The sequence below is a fragment of the Mastomys coucha genome, chromosome X (genome assembly GCF_008632895.1).
Source record: "Mastomys coucha isolate ucsf_1 chromosome X, UCSF_Mcou_1, whole genome shotgun sequence".
NCBI classification, from domain to species: Eukaryota; Metazoa; Chordata; class Mammalia; order Rodentia; family Muridae; genus Mastomys; species Mastomys coucha.
Window position 1 is genome coordinate 136,227,264 of NC_045030.1, and position 20,249 is coordinate 136,247,512.

Here is a 20,249-nt window from a genome sequence, read left to right on the forward strand (position 1 = left end):
AGATGAGAAGGGGAGGTGGGGAGAAGAGGAGAGAGGAGGGGGACAAGGGGAGGTTATGGAAGGAGAGGAGAGGAGTTAAAAGTGCAGAGACGAATCATCATGGATGAACTTTGAAGACTGTTACATGAAATAGATCAATGACAAAAGATGATATAAATGTCTAATTCCACTTATATAAAGTACCTAAAACATTCAGATTCACAGAGACAGAACATTGCTTGACAGTCATCAGAAGCTTAGGGAAGATGGAGTCTGGGGTTGTGTTTAATGTGTGGTTAGCTTCAGTTTGGGAAAAGAAAAATATTCTGGATAGACATAATACTGATGTTGCTTATATAACAAGGTTAATGTTCTTGAATGACACAGACTTACTTGTAAACCTAAAATGGCCCAAAGGATGAATTGTATGCCTTGTATGACTTGTATATTTGACATAACAGAAGAGAAAGCAATGAAGCAATCAAAACTTTAAAAATAAAAAGAGAATAAACAGGAGGGAAGTTAGTTAAGAAGGAAGCACAGAAAGCAAGGCAGCAGGAAGGAGGCAGAGTAATGTTTTTCTGTTTTTTTTTTTTTTTTCCTCCCATTTATAGTGGAAGTGAAAATTAGGCATGGTGGCAAATACCTGCAATGCCAGCATTCCAGACAAAGAGGTAGTGCATCTCCTGTGGACAGCTTGGATTAAGAGGTTTTCTTTAGGTGTGTATAGATACTTTATAGTCTCCATCCAATTCTGAGGCAAAACAGTGCCTTCAAACACTTTGCAAGTAGACTCACAGATCTGGCCGAATTACTGCTCACCCTCTGGGTATTAATGTACATGTGGCAAGGACAGGGGACAATAATTACATCAAGACATTTACAAACAGAATATATGGATGGCCAAATATAGACAGGAGGTGTGTTTTGGAACAGGTTTCAATCATTTGACACCCTCTGTCTGCCCGTTTCAAAAATCGCTTTCAGGTAACAGCTGACTATAAAAGTCTAAATACAAAAATCAGACAACTCATTTTAATAAAGGCTGTTATTTATCTTAGTGGTTGCAAATAATCTGGCAAGCCTTTCAGGTTATAGTTATTTTGTATCCAAGAGCCTGAACTGAAACCCTTTGGCTCCAGGTGACAGATAGCAAGGATATTTGGTTACTTTGAGGACATATTGGTTTTCAATTAACCCCAAAGTAAAAGGCTTGAGAGCTGGCATATTCTAGAAACGACTATGTCCTCTGCCATGAACAGAGAACACCTTGTGGTTAAGCAGGGGCCTGGTGCTCTGCAGCACTGGGACCTTGGAAAAGGAGAGCCTCCCTCATTAAGGCTCCTCAATCTCAAAAAAGAAGGTAGACAGTCATCGAGGAAGATATCTGACATAGACCTCTAGCCTACACACACAAATATGCATGTACATACACATGTTCACATCCACATGCAAACACATGCATATCACACACATGCACACACACACGTGTGTGTATGCACACACATAAGAAAGATGAGTTAATATGTCAGGAATCTCAGTTTACATAAAAAGAACGATGCTGAAATGGTGCCAACCTCAGGTGTCAGACCTTGATGGGGAAATGAGGATGAGTGAGGAGGATGTGCTGGCTTAACAGGACTTGCAAGCACAGATCACAGGAAATCAATCACTTCTTCCAAATGCTGGAGCAGAAGTCAGGCCCTAGTTGAAGAGGTAGGCCTGCAACTAGGATGAAACCCCACTGAAGGACATTTTACTAATCTGTTCCTTAGAATACCCTAGATGTGACTCTTGCTTCAAAACAAGTTGAAAACAGACTAAGTTGAAAACACTGATTTTATTTCAAACTATGTTGATTGCTTTTCCCTTTGAGAGTTTCATTTGTTTATCAGCAGAAATTCCTGGGCTAATTCCGAGAAATGCCATTCATTTCTCGCCAACAACAAGTCATGAACAATGGGTGGGGTAGAAGGGGGAGCTCCCCACGGAGGGTCTTGCTTTCTGGACATGACAGCCAGGGCCTCTGAAATGTGCATAGTGGCAGAAGAGAAAGGCTTTGGGTGGGAGTACTTGGAAAGCATGTGAAGGCGGGCCAGATGGCACACTGCATGCATGCCACTGCAGGCTTATTCCTTGGGATATGCAACACGGGCAAAATGCTGTCATGGTGCCCACAGCCCTTTGAAGATTAGCAGGGTCCTCTCGCCAGTTCAGTCTTAGAGGATTGCTGCTCTCTGAGTTCTCCTGAGTTCCTTTTCCAGACTCTTCCCTGGATGCAATAACTTTATTACCTTTTCCAAATCCAAGAGATGAAATTAATGAGTATCTGGGTTAAATGTATGAGACTAACAGCCCAACTGCATCAGAGGTTTTAGGGTATGGTCTGGCAATCAACATTTTATCATATTCCCCAAGGTTGCCCTTATGTTTAACTATAAAGAGTACATATTTACAGATTTGTGGAAAAAATAGCCTGTTATGCTAAGGAACTCTTCTACATAAAGACACTCTATATAAAGTTGGGCTTGGTAGCTCATGCATGTGATCCCAGTACATAGGTAGCTGAGCTAGAGAACTGCCATGAGCTAGAGGCCAACTGACTACACAAGTGAGTTCCAGGACCCAGAAATAGGAGACAGGAATGAAGTCTCATTCAGAAGAAATGATAAAAAGAGCTACAATGTCTTTCAAACAAGTGTCTTATTCATTGGACTAGAGTCCAATTTTCTTTGTAGCTGAAGATAACCTTGAGTTTCTGATCCTCCTGCCTCTACCTCCTGAGTGCTGAATTTACAAGAATGTGCTACCACACCCAGTTTTATGTGGTGCTGGAGATCAAAATTAGGGTTTTCTGTAGGTTAGGCCAAATAGCCTACCAATTATATTGCATCTTTAGCCCCTTAACAGCCTTGACATACATGGCTTTTAGTAATTGACATAATCCAATGCTTCCTAAAATATGTATCAAAGAACACTAATCCTACAAAGTGGTTTACAAAATCACGAGTCCTATGGCTAAATAAGTTTGACAAACACTGCATCCTACACACATCTCTAATATATGATGCGCCTTAATATATTAATGGTTCTGAGAAGTCTTGTACTGAAAGTGGCTGGTTGAAATTCTAATTCTGAAACTTCCAAATATACTTGACCATACAAATATGGTCCCTAAAAAACCCTATTACCACACCACAAAGTTATGTTCCTTAGAGGAAACTTTGTTAAATACCATCCGGATTAAGAAACATCATTATAATAATGTTTTTTAAAATATTTATTTTTATTATTTTTAAAAATTGTGTGTGTGTTAGGGTTTTGTCACAGTGCTGGTTTTACATTTGGGTATGAGTATGTGAGTACAGGAAGCCACGGAGGTCAGGGAATTGGATGACTTGGAGTAGAGTTACAGATAGTTATGACCTGCCTAACATGAGTACTGGGAACTGAACTCAGCTCCTCTGGACAGTAGCAAGGATTCAACTACTTAGCCATCTCTACAGCCTCAAGGGATTTTTAAATATGGAAAACAAGTGGAAGAATTATTCTGAAGTAGCTGCTGCTGCCTTTTCCACCTTTGTGAGGGTCCAGCTAATGTCTGCTGAAGAGCTCTCTGTGCTGTCATTACAGAAGACCATATTGTTTCTAAAAGCCTTGTTCTTATGTAGGACATCAAACTATTGGCAAAAAGAAATTCAACTGCCTAATCTGAAGTGAAGTGACAAGTGACACTTTCTTGAAAAAGGTTTTAACACTGCATATTTTTCAAAATGTCCAAAGGCCAGGAATGAGAAAAATGATGTAAATAAAGATGGCAGATAACTGAAGAGGTCTGAGAGAGTTGTTGGTGTAGCTTGAGGGTCTAATGACCAGTGGTAGACATGTCCTTTGATAATCTCTACCAAGCTATATAGGAACAATAAAATTAATATTAATGATAAAATAATACTGATAACATAAGATAAACTATAAGCTAGAGACTGACAGTACAGAATCTTTATACTTCTATATAGCTGTGTATCTCACGCAAAGTATCTGGTGCTTTGTTCCTTCCTTTCTTTCTTTCTTCTTCCTTTCTTCTCTCTCTCTTTCTTTCTTTCTTTCTTTCTTTCTTTCTTTCTTTCTTTCTTTCTTTCTTTCTCTCGTCTTTCCTTCTTTCCTTCCTTCCTTCCTCCCTCCCTCCCTCTCTTCCTTCCTTCCTTCCTTCCTTCCTTCCTTCCTTTCTTTCTCGAGATACTGTCCAACTTTGTAGCCCTGCTGTCCTGGAACTCACTCTGCAGACAAGGCTAGTTTCCAGCTCACAGAGATCTGCTTGCATCTGATTCCCAAGTTCTGAGATTACAGGTGTATGTCACTGTGCCCAGCAATATGTCAGTGGCTATTTGAAGGTGCCAAAGAATGAACCTTGGATCTCACCCAGGCAAATATGTTTTGTTTTTGACATGGGGACTCATGATATAGCCCAAGCTAGCCTTGAGCTCACGATCTTTTGACTCAGTCTCCCAAGTACTGGTATTATAAGCATGAGCTACAAGGTCTAGCAGTAATTTTGTTTTATTTTAAATACATGAACTTTTTAAAAACAAAATTTGTTCCTTCACAATTTTCTAAATGTATACCAAATGCCTTCTTATTATTCTCTCCTATCTGTTCTTATTTCCCTCCCACCTTGTCAACTGCTCCTCCTCACTATGTGCTAACGCTTCTATACAAAGTATATCCATAAGGTCTCACTAATATGACTACCCAAACTTAAACTGAACAAGAAGGTCACCAATGAACATGCCAAAGTGCATAGTGGGAAGAGCCCACAAGGCCTCAACCCTACAAAAAGAACTACAAATGACTGAGTAAAGTTGAAAGTGGGAGAGGTGGCCTTTCCCAAGGAAGAGCATACCAGTTGGTTGACTAGCAACAAATAGCTATGAAAATATACATGCAAATGACATTGTACAGCCTCAACAGGTTATATTTGGGAATACATGTGAATATATATATGAAATACCAACTAAAATATAAAGAGAGGCCATGAATTTGAAGGGGAGGAGAGAATAGTATATGGAAGGGTTTAGAAGGAGGAAAGGGAGAAATGTAATTAAAGTACAATTGAAATAAAGAAAGGAAAGGAGGAAGAAAACAAAAGGAAAGGAGAAGACAGGAGAAGAGAAGAGAAGAGAAATGAAGAGAAGAGATGAGACGAGGAGAGGAGAAGAGAGGAGAGGGGAGGGAAGGAGAGGGGAGGGGAGGAGAGGAGAAAAAGAAAGAAATCTCCTGGGTTGATAACATTTCATACTATAGCTACAATGTTAATCTACTAGAAAGAAGGGATAAAAGTTTATTGGCTGTTTAGAGGTCATCAGATTTTTCAACAAAATATAAAAGGTAGGTGAATACAGAAACTAAAACATAATATAGGAAATGAAGAAAAAGAAATAATGATCATAAATAGGTAATGGCAAAAATACAATAAGTGAGAGAGGGTGGGGTGGCAGGTATGGGGAGGGAGGAGGCAACAGGGGTTCTTTCTTGTTGTTTTTGTTTGTTTGTTTTTTGGAGGGGAAACTGGGAAAGGAGAAATTTACATGTAAATAAAGAAAATATCTACTAAAAAAATACAATACAGCTGAGAGTAAAAACAAAATGAGCCTAAAGAAGATGGAGAGAGGCTGAGTAAGTAAACTGCTTGTCACACAAGGATAAAGACAAAACTTCAGATCCTCACAATTCATATAAAAAGGCATATGGGGTAGGGGTATGGTCCATCTATAATCCTAGAACAGAGACAAGAGGGGAGGGGCTACCTGGAGTAAGCTGGTTAGGCAAATGAGTCAAACCAGTGACTTGGATTCAGTGAGTGATCCTGCCTGGATATATATGGTAGAGAGTGTTTAAGGAAATCATTCAACTTCAAACTTCACCCTTTATTGTGCATAAGCACAAAGGTACAATGCACTCTCTCACACATGCAAACATGCATACATACATGAACATATACCACACATACACATGATTAATGAAAACAAACAAACAAACAAAACAAGAACAAGGAAGTCTAAAAATTCGAAAGTGGGTCTACAATCAATTTGAACATTTGGACATTTCACTCCTAGATATCTACCCAAAAGAACCCAAAACATGTGCCACACAAAATCTTGTAGCCAAATATTCATAGTACATTACTGACAACAGTAAAATAGTGGAAAGAACTGAAATGAATACCAACTGATGAAATGATAAACACATGTGGTATGCTGGTTTGAAAGATAATGGCCCCCATAGGCTCATTTATTGGCATGCTTAGTCCCTAGTGGTGAAGTGCTTAGAAAGATTAGGAGATGTGTCCTCGTTGGAGAAGGTGTATTCTTGTTGGAGGAGGAATGTTGTTGGGGGTAGACTTTGAGGCTTAAATCTAATGTCACCAGGCAAGTGTCTTTTATCTTTTTTTTTCTCCCTTTCCCTTTCCTTCTTCTCTAAACCACCTGCAGATCACAAATTCACTCTCAGCTATTACTCCAGCACCATGTGTGCCATCCTGCTCCCTGTCACAATAATAATGGACTAACCATCTGAAACTGTAAGCAAGTCCTTAATTAAATGCTTGGTTATACTGTCTCTTCACAGCAACAGAACCATGACTAAAACGAGTAGTATGACCATAACATGGGTGTTATTCATCCATTTAAAAAGTACTGAAACACTGACACATACAACATAGCTCTAGCTTTGAAAACATTAGGCTAAGTGAAAGAAGCCATAAGCCAAGGCCCTCCTACTGAATGGATTCATTACTGTGAACTCCAGAATAGTTGCATCCACAGATTCATAAAGTAGGTTAGTTCTTGTGGCAGCTGAGGGTGAGGGAGATGACAAATAACTGTGTAATGTATTTAAGGTATCCCAACATTGTAAATGTTCTTTTATTACTGAATTGCATACTTTTAAATGATAAATTTTATGTTGTGTGAATTTTACTACAGCATAAATAAATATCTCTCTTATCTCCTTGCATTATTGTACAAACAGAACTAAAAGGAACAAAGAAGGCTTTAGCTTTCTTTAGTTGCTGTTAATGCTGGAAGTCAAAGGCATAGCCATTTGATTAAATGTATGGGATGGTGGCAAAGAAATCAAATGCATGTAGTCAATATTGAAATATAAAAAGAAAGATGCATAGTGGTCAAGTGATTTGTTCTCTTTCCTCTTTAGTGTCAAAGGCCAAGGAGACTATATCTATCTCATCTTACATAGTTGATTTATGCTGGAGTATGGATTTACACAATGTAAATCTGTATATATGTGTGTTGAATAAATAACAGATTAGTGCAAAGGAGAACTTTCCTTCATTTGTACATAAGATTTTGCACTACCAAGTGACAGAAATTAAATGCCAAGTACATTGACTGAGTTGCACCAACAAGCAATGAAGATCTATAATCTTGTTCTCAATCACCCTTCATTCTTGTCTCTGATTTGGTGACACATTCTTTTTAAGGTACTTACAATTATGTGGGTTGTTCTCTTGTCCAGAACTTGGCAGCCTCAGACCTTCCTTATCTCCAATGTAAGGCATTGTCATCATTTCATAAGGTGAAGCTTCTATTTTTGTAATACTTCTTGATTGCAAATGTAAGAAGCCCTTTAAGCTCCACTAGTATTTATTAGTATACTGTTTTGTCAGTATTCCAGTTATAGATTTCATAAGTCATGACTTGTTTTCTTTGCTCTGCAATTTTTCAATGTACATCTTGACAGAAAATGACGGTTTTCAGAGATGCGCTATTGCCTTGTAGCAGAAATATCTGTGTTTGCAAGCTCATCCACAACTCAGCTGTTGGTAAAAGAGATGACACAGAGTTTCTAGACTTCCTCTTATGAGAATATAGTGCCTCACTAGGAAAGGCCTTTTCTTGTCCAATCAGGAATTAAAAAGACGAGGGCTGAGGGAGGCAAAACCACTATGTCCCTATCCCTAATAAAATCATGTCAAAGAGCCAAACTTCTTCACACCTAGCAGGAAGAAAACAGTGTGGATTAGGTGGCCAGTATGCAGATCAAATCAGCTATTTGGCCATTTTATAACAACTCTTTAATAACCTAGGAATGCTGGAACATCTCCAAGGAAACTCAAATTTATTAATTCTAAATAGTGAACTCTCATGGAGTAAACATTAAGAATTCTTAGATAAAAATCATGGTTTAGAGTCCTGTTCAGTAAGAAATTCTTCTTTGGATGACAAAAAATACATATAAAAGCAAAGGGAAACATTTTGTTCCCTATCCTTCTTTCCTTACCACATCTTTATCCTAACAGAGAAGATAGGGAAATGTGTTGCTACAGACTTCTCAAGAACCACATACGATCAGTCCTGCTTAGGGATGAAAATAGGATCAATGACACCCATGACTCCTAGCAGTTGAAACTTTCCCCAGAAGAATGCTCCAGCCATTATGTAGCAGCAGCTTCTTTGGGCCCAGCATAGGCCTGTGGTATGCGACCCAAAGTAGAAAACACTGCTCATCTGTGCTTCATGTCAATCAGTATTCATTTTTCACTGGAAATTCTGGAAAAGCAGTCTACATACTCATACTCAGGTTTATATCTTTTGCAAGAGCTACAAGACACAGCCACAAACAGGTAAAACCTTTGGGAAATCTGAGGGTAAATGGTCAACAACAAAAGGTATGGGAACAAAGAAACAACTGGTAATACACAATCCCTCTATCTTCTTTTTTAAGCACGATACTTAGAACCCTTCCTCTAAGCATGCCATTACCAACAAGTGAGTGTTCCCTTGTAATTCACATTGTTGATTGCCATTATGGAAAATCATTGTCTTAGATATAAAGCTTATATATTTTCAGTCTATGGAACTCATTTATTCTTATTATTTCTCTTTCCTCTCTCTCTTTCTCTCTATCAATAAATATAGCTTTTAAGTATAATTTTCTTTTTAAAACTAGAATACAAAATAACAAATTTCCCTGTGTCATTTTCACACATAATTTTGGTTGGACAATCGCACATATCTCTTTGTTTCCCCCCACCCCCACCTCCGCTTGCATCCTTAGTCCCAGTAATATTCCCCCTTCTAGTTTTATACCACATATATGGTATTGCCCTCCCCATTGCTCTCCCTAGAAGCCTCTCCTCCCTACTATCATGGGGCTATTTCTAGTTTTCATTCATCTATATTTATTCATTTCATGTAGATATGCATATACAAACATCAGTAGCTATGATACACACATGAAAGAGAAAGTGTGGCATTTAACTTTCTGAGTCTGGATTACTTCACTCAGTATAGTACCTTCTGGATCCATTGAGTGTCCTGCATACTCTATAATTTTATTTTCCTTTATGGGTAAATAAAATTCCATTATACATCTGTACCATTTTTTCATTATCCTTTCACCTGGAGATGAGTGTGTAGGTTGATTCTGTTTCATAGATATTGTGAATAGAGCAACAGGATATCTGCCTAGAGATGATACAGCTAGGTTATATAGTAATTTTAGTTGTAATGCCTTTGCTTTGATCAAGCACTTCTCTGGCCCTGAAGGTATGAGTTTTTTTCATGCCTAATAATCATTTGAGTGGGAATAATATAGAGGTGTCATCAAATTTACTGCCTTGTCTCATAGGGGGACTATGACACTCCATCTTATATGGGTGGGATGTTTATTTCTAGAAATATTCAGTCAAGAGACTAAAATGTCCATATAGTAGAACAGAGATCAACAGCTACATCACAAAATTCTTTTTCCAAACCCATTCTTTTCTGTTATGGTTTAAACCATTTGCTTTTGTTTTGTTTAATAGAAAGAAAAATTATCTGCTTGCACTCTGGTTCGTAATGGCAAAGGAGAGTACATGAAAAATCCTTTGGTTCTTTTTCCAAATGAAGAACAAGGTTGATGTGAAGCTAAATAAAATAAAATAATACTTTAAATGTAAAAAAAACACATAAGAATAAGGTAAAATAGTCTGTAGAATCAGATGTAGAAGAGCACAGTAATGATTGAGTGCCAAAATCAAATGGTCAGCTGGCAACTGGAACAACATACAGATAGGTGATGCTAGCTAAGGTGGAATTACAGTCTAAAAATGGCTTCTGTGTGAAGCTGGTATTAGGATTTGATATCCCTGAAAGGCCGGCAACATTACTGAATATGCTGCACTATTAAGATGGCGAAGAAACTTTAGTAAGAGGGCATTTTATTGAAGGAAATAGTGAGACCTTGATATTTTTCTCTCTCTTTCTCTCTCTGTCTCTCTCTGTCTCTCTCTATCTCCCTTTCTGTCTCTCTCTCTCTCTCTTCCCACTGCCTGATTGCCTGCCTGACACTGCACAAGCAATTTCTTTCACTAAACGCTTCCCAACATGTTGGACTTCATATGACCAAAAACTACACAGCCAAATGACTTAGTACTGAAACCTCAGAAAAGGTGAGCCAAAATAAATCTGTTTTTTTTTTCCTTTCCAGTTAATTTGGGTTTCTCACATTTATTGTCATAACAATAGAAACATGACTAACATGGCTGAGGACCATGGTCACATGTTTCACATCTAAAAAGATTCTATCATAATTCTGCCCACACTGTGTTCTCCCAAAATACACTGATTACCCAAGGTTGGCAGTTGTAGTTGAGGTCTTATTTCAAGAACATTATGAAAGAATAGTATTCTACATTGAAACAAAAGTTTCCATCAAGGAAGGAGATACCTAGTCTGAGGTAATCAAAATCCTAGGTTAGAGCTAAATGTGCAAAAAGTACTGAAATAACCATTCATGAAGGAATAAAAGACTCATTCAAGATAAAATCCCATGGAGAATATCTTTTAAGTAATATCTAGAAAAGAAAGAAAAATTCATAACTAAGAAAAGCTTTAAAGAAACTGCAGAAAGGCTAGAATTTACATCTGAAAAAAACACAAAGATTTCCACTTAGAATGTAGTATAAGAAAATTTCAAATATTTAAAACAAAAAAAAAAACAAAAAGAGAATCAACTCTGAGAAATTATAACTGGATTTAAAAACAACATGTCAATATTTTTAAAATATAATTTGAAAACTTGGAAGAAAATATAGTTACTGGAGATAAGATAAATAAACAAATCCTAACAGACTGTCCAAATAATATGTCTGAAAGGAATTTATAAACTAGAGAACAGAATTGATGAAGTATCATTGTGGGAAATATGTGCAATGAAAAAGAGTAAAGGAAACATTAGGAGACACAGAGGACAAATTAAATGAGGTGCAAAAGTTTACATCAAAGACAGTTTTATAGCTGAGGCAGAAGGACTAGGAGTTTAAGGCTAATGTGGGATATATGAAACTTAATCTCAAAAAATAAATGAAAAGAGAATGGGGGAGGGAGAGAGGTGTTCCAACAGTGATAAGCAAGATATAGGGATGATTATTTTTATAAAAATGTTAGCTGACAAACATTTCTCAGTCAGGCTGAAAAACAATCTGAAAAACAATCATATTGCTGGGCACAGTGGCACACACCTTTCATCCTAGTACTTGACAGGCAGAGAGGCAGGCAGATGTCTGTGAGTTTGAGGTCAGCCTAGTCTACATAGTGAGTTTTAGGACAACCAGGATTATTTAGAAAAATCTTGTCACAAACATCAACAACAACAACAACAACAACAACAACAATGGAATCATACCAAGTAGGCTAAGGAAACATAAATTATACATAAACACATCTCAATTTATTCATCAAAGTAAAAGAGAAAGTCTTTCAAGGTGAAGGAAATAAAAGGACGTACAACAGAACTATCATCAAATAGTTCAATTTTATCCATATACAGAAGAAGCCAGGAAGCCATTTAGAAAGAACTTCAAAAGTGCTGAAGGGAATTGAGCATCCTAAAATTTTATACCCAGCCAAATTATCATTCAAGAATGGCAGCAACCTCACAAATTTTGTATATAAGTATTAGAGAATTTAGGAACAACTACTCACAGAAAGACTTAGCATAATGAAGAAGAAATATTAACTTTCTTAGATGCAAACTGCAAGAGCAAGAAAAGGAAAAGTTTCTGTGCACTGTAAAATTAACTTTTCAAGTCATTTTCTTTCACCCCTTTTCTCACTGGAATTTATGAACTCAATTCTCTTAACACTTTCCTTTTCTGTTAGAATAGCTGCTAGCCCCTATTTACAATTTTTGTTAATAATCATTTTCTACCAGTGACCCACAATTTAAGAAGCTGTGGTATAGATAAGTTCCTGTGACATTAGGTCACTTTGTGAGATGCCTTGGAGAGATTTTATAGTGAGTTAATAGGCTATTTGGCATATTAAAGAAAAGATCAGAAATACTGATCTCTCTCATTTACCAAAGCCTCTTACAATCCAATTCAAGCAGAAGCAAATGAACACATTCAAAGCCAGCATGCTCTTGTAGGAATTTACCCTGAAAAGTAACTTTCAGATTGGTCAACTCCTCATGTTTTGATGCATATACTATCATCATCAACATTCAAAAACAGATAGATCTGCATGTGATATTTTGTCACCTGGGAAAATGAATTTCTTTGTTTATTGGAATGTATTTATTAGGACATGAAATTGTACTTTATAGAGGAATACCAATAAAGCAATGGATTATTTACAAAGGAATTTACTTCTTTACACAGTAAATCTAAAACCTAGAATTAATTTTGAAGAGTTCTCTGACTTCCTAAAGTCTAATAAGAAACCTTTATCTCATCAACTTTCTTCCTCATCAGAATGAATAGACCTAGAGGGTGGCAAGATTTTCACTTTGCAGATCTCAAGACTGTCTGATAGCTTTCCCTTGGAATGTCATTGGGTTGGCAGGCATTCAGTGAATCTCTCCATGGCTCTAAGACTGTGGGGTGCAGGAACCCGGCCCTAGTCATATCAAAATAAAGCATAATTGAGGAGACCTCTACTTCAGGAAAATGCCCTAACCATAAACTGTGAAAGCAGGCTTCCTAACAGCGTTGTGAAAAAGTTTTTAGCTGGTTATCCCCAGACTTACCCTTAACAATGTGTACCTAATAACAACTGTGCAGTGTGGAGGAGGTGACTGTTCAGCAGGCAGGCAGCTTTATACTGTCATAAACCTTACTGATTCAGTTCCTTTGATTTATGAACTGCTCCTCATCATTTTGAAGCTATGCTTGGATGCAATTCCAGTACTAATTGTATAGGACACGTGCCACAATGATACAACTCCCCTGTTACCCACTGCCCATGGCAGGAAGAGGCTGTTTATAGCTATAATTCGTTTCTCTCCTTTCATTCCCTTTCAAATGATTAAAAGCCCAATGAAAATCTGTTACTGGGTACCCAATAATGTATTAGAACCTAGAATGTGTCCCATTTGGGCTATAAAGCATATTTAGGGGGCCAGTGTAAGTTGTCTAAAATGTTCTAATTTTATTTCTGACTGGAAGTTTCACTTCTGGGGGAGTTTAGGAAGATTAGTTGGATCAGGCAAAGACATAAAACAGAGAGTCACAAATTGGAGAAACAGAGGCAAACTGGATTACCTGGGCAACGGGGGCAACACAGATGCGGAATATGCACGGGTGAAAGGCAATGAAGACTTGGACATCTGACTCGGCTGCAAAGTACATTCCCATTCTGAAAAAGAGAAGAGAGAGAGAGAGAGAGAGAGAGAGAGAGAGAGAGAGAGAGAGAGAGAGAGAGAGAGAGAGAGAGAGAGAGAGAGAGAGAGAGAGAGAAAGAGAGAGAGAATATGTCTTTCAAAGGTCACTGGGATTATGCCAGTTTGGGAAACAGTCATGCAGGGACTCACCCAGACAGTGAATAATGCATTCCCAAGAATTTGAATGCAATCAGCTTTCTTTCTTTTTTTCTTTTTTTAAAAATCCTTTTCCCACTCCTAGCATCTCTGCTGGGTTGATTGGAAGCATACCTTTTATGAGGCTGGGTACAACGTAGATAATTTTTAATAATAAATATAGGAGGCTTCCTCTGGCCTGGCTCTGTTATAGTTCTACCCTTCTCAGTTCTAGCTACATGGCTTTTCCAAGAGCCTATTCTGATTTCATAACCACCTGCTTGATGCCATAGAAGAGAAGGGGTCGTGAGTAATAGGTCCCTCGAGAGCTGCTTCCCAGCCCTGTGCAGAGACATCCCTGGCATGTGAGTCTTTGCTTTCAGCTCAGCCTTGATTAGTTAGGCTGCGTGACTCCTCTCCTCATTTCCCTTTTCAGTCAACATTGGTTTCCGAGAACAAGCAAGAACTAGAAATTGAGCTGATCAGCTAGTATGTCTGGATGAGGCAACTCGGTCCCTGTATGACTTAGCGATACATGATCCCCAACTCTGATAGCTCTCAGTCATTTCTAGAACAAAGAAAGCTTTGGAAATGCATTTTACATTTACATTTACATATCCCATCCATAATTCATCTGAAGGAAGGGTGACTTGCATCTGTCAGGCTGTTACAGAGTAAAGGGTGGCGAAGTGCTCAGAGAAAGAATATGTCTAGTGTGTAAGCTGTTGGCATCGGGGTCATGTTAACATTTTCACTGCCTTGTGGACTTCAAAGCCTCGGCCCCCAAGGGCTAGCTGTCCATCTCCAATGTACTGAGTCAAGAATCTGACAAAATAATGCCATACCAGGCAGTTAATCAGCCCCCAGATTCTCTATTTAATACAAGCCCTAGCCATTTAAAGAGGCAGGCTTCTTTTATCCAGACTGGAGTCATCTTACTACAATTCTTCTTTCTTCTTATGTGCATTCTAGAATAAAGTTTTATAATACTGCATTTGGAAATAGTAGAGGCTCATAGTGCACCACACTCCTCAGGGCCAGGTAGTAGCATCTGAAAATGAGCTCTCAGAAGCACTACCTGGTTGAGAAGAAAATTCAGTATTTAATGCTGTCTAATGAATTTGCTTCTACACTCTAGAGATGAATAAGAGCACTGGTAACTGTAATGATAATGACGGTAGCACACGTTAACATCGATCACTTGTACACTGTTTTAGATGAATTAATAAGTTTAATCTTTAGTACAACATATGAAATAGGTAATAGCATTATGTCTTGTTTTGAAACAGGTGGACTCAAACTCATGATTCTCTTGCTTCAGCCTCCTGAGTGCTGAGATCCACAGGCATTCTATCCCACACCAGGCTATCCTGTTTGAAAGAAGAAACTGAAGGGATCTCACAGAGGTTATAGGTAACTTACCCAACATACCATGTATTATAAGGGGCCTGCTCTACAGTCTGAAAATTAGTCTACTGCAAAGTTAAAACTCCAAAAACCCTGAATACCTCCAGCCATTATAATATCTGAAGGATGCTTTATACAAGGTAAGAATTTGGAAATCCCAAAGATCTGTTCAAATGGCAAAAAGAACAAGCTTTAATGACTGTGTCTGCTCTAGCTAGGCACAGAAAAGGAGTTACATGCAGCCTTTACCCTGGATCTTAAGAAACTAGTTCATACTATATGCATTCAGAATTCTCAGTTCTTGGGAGGCAGAGGCAGGTGGATTTCTGAGTTCGAGGCCAGCCTGGTCTACCGAGTGAGTTCCAGGACAGCCAGAGCTACACAGAGAAACCCTGTCTCGAAAAAAACAAAAAAAAAAAAAAAAAAAAAAAAAAAAAAAAAACAAAACAGAATTCTCAGTTCTTAAAGATTATGATGAGGTTTTCCTCCCCAATTGGCTTAATGCTGTGGGAACTAAACATGTCTGGAGACATTACTTGTTGCCACAACTGGGGTTGCTTCTACTATCATCTAGAAAGCAGATCAATTTTCCTACTTTCTCCTATTATGTCCTATATAATTAGCCTAAAAGCCCACAGAAATCTATTTATAGTAAATATTCACAGATCTTAAGAAAAACAAACCAAACTTTAACAGAAAATAAATCAGGGGAGATACTCTTTGCAATCTGGCCTCCATCCTATACCCCCTTCTTTAATGTGGATCTTAAATTTGCTATCTAGCCAAGAATTTTCTTCAAATACTACTGTTTCTCCTACCTGTACCTCATACACTATGACAACTGGGTGCTTACTAATACTCTTACAAGTGTAATCACCTAGGCTCTCTGGCCAAATGAGCATTGATAACCTCCCCATATGCTAAGGAATGAAGGACGAAATCTTGTGCCATAAAGTATTGTACCTCTGAGCAGATGCAGTTCACACAGTAAACCAGTCCATATGGTTCCAGGTAAGGATGCCATTTCTCACCCACTCTATACTTCTTGTCTTGAAACACGCAATGTGTCTCTGAGTCTGTTACAGGGGAAGAAGAACACAGTGTTAGAAAATAAGCCAAGTCATGAAATTAAAAGACAATCATGGGTTCTATCCATTGTACTTTGTATGTCAAGGGAAGAGTCATTGCATTTGTAGAGCACCTACTGCCGGTTCAATGTTTTATGTATTTTGCTTACCACATTTTTACAATAAACCATAAAGAAAATATGACTATGAGTCTTATTTTATAAATAAAGGAAGTCAAGAGACAGAACTAGCAAGCAGCTGAGATGATATTCAATCCCGGGTTGATCTGATAGTGGAGTTCTAAATCTTACTTACAGCTCCGTTATAACAGAAATATAAGAAAACCCATCACTGGCCTTTTGGTTTCTGAAAAGGACACACTTCCTTTCCAAAGGTAAAATAATGAACACTTCGCTTCCATTTAACATACAGATTTTCCTGAGCATGAATAATCTTCAGTTAGCTCAAATCATACACTGCCTTTTGTTGGAATATTTTTTATAGGGCTGGAGATACACCTTAAAAGATACCAGTACTTCCTATTCTTCCAGAGAACTTGGGTTCAATTCATGGCACCAATGTGGCAGCTCAAAAACACCCATAATGCCAATTCCAGACAATCTGATGTCCTTTTTTGGCCTCTGCAGGCAACAGGACAGATGCGGTGCACAGGCATACATGCAGGCAAAATATCCATACATATATAATAAATATATTTAATTTTGAGTAAATGTTAATATATAGACATATTTGGTTAGATTTTATGAGTATGAGTGCTTTGCATAGATGTTTGTGTACAGCCATGTTAGGGTTCTGAACCAAATCTGGGTCTTTTGCAAAAGCAACAAGTGTTCTTAAACACCGAGTCATCTCTTCAGCCCCTAAAACATTTTATAGTTGGAATTTGCATTACACTGCAAGATATTTGAATATATTCCATGTTTCTTGTCATGTTTTATATATATATTGGTTATTTAAAAACAAAAAAGACATTTTTTCTTTATATTCAATCCATCACATGACTCCATATACACTGGTCAAGAAATGAAAGCAAATACTACAAGATCCAGCTATACCATTCTTGGGCATATTTTATACACACACACACACACACACACACACACACACACACACACATATTCCAAAGAATTCCACATTTCATTACAGATATGCTCATTCATGTACATTGTTTCTCTATTCATAATAGTCATAAATTGAATACACCCTAGATGTCCATCAAGTAATGAAAAGAAAATAAAAATCTGGTACATTTACACAATGTAATATTATTCAGCTGTTAAGAAAAATGAAATTATGAAACTGCAGGTAAATTAATGGAACCAATAATCCTGAATGAGGCAACCCACACCCAGACAACATTGCATATTTTCTCTTATATGTGGAAGTTAGCATTCAAGCTTTAGATATATGTGTTTTATTTAGAATAACCAAAGTGATTTTGTGGTCTGTAAGGGACCTGGTGGTGAGAGGGTATCTTCTGAAGAAGGGGAAATCAAATATGGTGTTATAAAGGAAATGATGGAGAACAGACTCAGAGGACTATTACAGGGAGGGGGATGGGAAGGCAAGTTGAATGAGGGAGAATGGGAAGGGATAACTAATAATGGGAGACAATGCCCCAACTAGACTTCTTATACTAACAAGTAAAGACTTCAACACTAGAAATAGGTTATACCTTGTTGATTTGTTAGTCAAAGGAGAACCATAGACCCTTGCAAACACCACAGGCTATTTATTGCCAAGGCTATGGCTTGTTCACCATGACTTGACAGTAAGGTCTTATTGCTGAAGACACCACACACCTATGTAATCCAACACAGAAAAGTCAAGCGGATGCCCAACTATAAGCATCATCCCTACTGACTAGTGTTCATGGTGCTGGAAAGTATTATGCATGCTACCAGAGGGGGCAAACATCATTAATATTACTCAGTTATGAATCATATGACCTACAACACCAATTCGCCTGCAAGTTACACTGGTATAAATTAAACCTAATAAGATGTTAGAAGGATAATAGCTTATGAGGAAGTGTTTTTTTTTTTTAAATTGAAAGCTAGCTCTTAATTTATAGTTCAATCAATGTAATTCACTAGATTTACAAATGGGAGTTTGGGATGCACATATCATTCTTGCAATAGTTGTAGAACCTGAGTCTGACAAAATGCTACATTCAGCCATGGCTGAAACTCTTAGCAAACTAGTAAGAAAACTTCTTCAACCTCATACATGGCATCTAAGAACAACAACAACAATTTACAAATTACACTTCCTTCATGGCAAAGGACTGATTTTTCCCTATTACTGAGAATTATATGATGTTTGTTTTTTTTTTTCCAATGTTAGCATGGGAAAGCAGGTCCAAAAAGTTTTATATATCACAAAGCAAAAATTAAAGTATTTACAAAATGTCATTGTTTTCTGAAAAGAAAATTCACCAATCCCTTAAAATGTTATTATGAATGATAAGAGAATTTAGCAAGAGTGTAGGATTCAAGACCAACCATATTTATATATTCTATAGTAAAGAAATAGAAACCAGAGTATGACTGGGTATGGCAGATTATTCCTTACACATGGGGAACAAAGGCAGAAGGACTGAAGAGATTTCACTTCCAGCCCGTACTATAAAGTGTCACCCTGTCTCAAACATGATAATGAAAGCAAACGAGGTCCAATTAGTACATGTAGTATGTATGATAGCTTCCCCCAAATACAAGCCTTTGGAAGTACACATCTAGCAGAACATATGCAAGGCTTGCACTAAGAAAGCTATAATGTAAAAAAGAAAAAAAAAAGAAAAGAAAAAAGAAAACTATAATGCGTTGGTGGAGGAGAGCAATGAAGGCCTGTAAGTCAGAAGCATTTTCAATATTTGTAGGTTGGAAGATAAAGAATTTTTAAGATGTCAGCTCTCTCCAAAGTAGATAATAGATTCTATGCAGAGGCAAGTGGATCCCTGGCAGTACAAGGCCAATCTGGTCTACATAGTGAATTTTAGGCTGACCTGGGCTATATAGTAAAACCTTGTCTCAAAGAAAAAGACACAAGTATTAGCAGGATATTTTATTTTAAAAATATGCAAGTCTAATAATACATTTTTACTGAAAGTTAAAGAAAGTAAAAAAACCAAAATAGTTTCAAAAAAGAAAGATATTATAATTTTCAGTATATATAACATCAGCCAAAGGTTAGATAAACAAACTAACAGAATACTTAAACTGATTAAACAGATGCAAAGTGAATTCTATGAAGAAACATTAGTGTTTTTAAACAAATTCAACAAATACTATAGAGCCATTTACATACTTGTGTGCAGTAAAGTTACCCATTTGCCATTTCTAATAACACATACAAAAATGAATTAAAATGAATTAAAAGAGCAGGCATGATGTATCATGACTGTAATCCCAGTAACTGGAAGGCTAACATAGTGAGGGTGTGGGTGTGGGATGCTCCAGCATTGAGGCCAGTGTAGGCAGCATAGCAAAACCCTGTCTCAAGATGGGTAGGTATGAATGAAGAGGAATAATTAGAGGAGAAGATACAATCTCAATAGCAAAGATGTCAAAAACACACAGGAGAAAAGATAATATCTTCAGCACATGGTGCTGGCAAATATTGTGGTCCACATTCAGGAGAACAAAACTAGAGTTGTATCTATCAGACTTCACAAAAGTGAATGACGAATGAATCAAAAACCTTAATGCAGAACCTGAAGTGATGAAACTGATAGAGGAAAGCATAGGCAGTTCCCTACATGATATAAGTGTAGGAAAGACAGAAAAAGAGTGGATCCAGATAGAAGAGGAGATGAGGAAGAACTGGGATGAGGACAGGGAGAGGGAACTGTAATCTGCATGATGATAAAAGAATCTATCTTCAGGGATCTGATGTTCTCTTCTTTCTTCGTTCCTTTCCTTTCCTTTCCTTTCCTTTCCTTTCCTTTCCTTTCCTTTCCTTTCCTTTCCTTTCCTT

The 20,249-nt window shown here is 37.5% G+C and overlaps 1 protein-coding gene across 3 annotated transcripts in view; it reads right to left on the minus strand.

Annotated features, from left to right (window-relative positions):
- The window catches only part of Chrdl1 (chordin like 1), a 109,658-nt gene that overhangs the window by 67,262 nt on the left and 22,147 nt on the right, over nt 1-20,249 (minus strand). For all 3 annotated transcript variants that reach the window (XM_031368865.1, XM_031368860.1, XM_031368866.1), the window contains exons 3-4: nt 16,147-16,259; nt 13,523-13,616 (exon numbers count right to left, since the gene is read on the minus strand). In XM_031368865.1, coding sequence (XP_031224725.1) covers nt 13,523-13,616; nt 16,147-16,259 — 207 coding nt within the window. The remainder of the gene's footprint in view (nt 1-13,522; nt 13,617-16,146; nt 16,260-20,249) is intronic.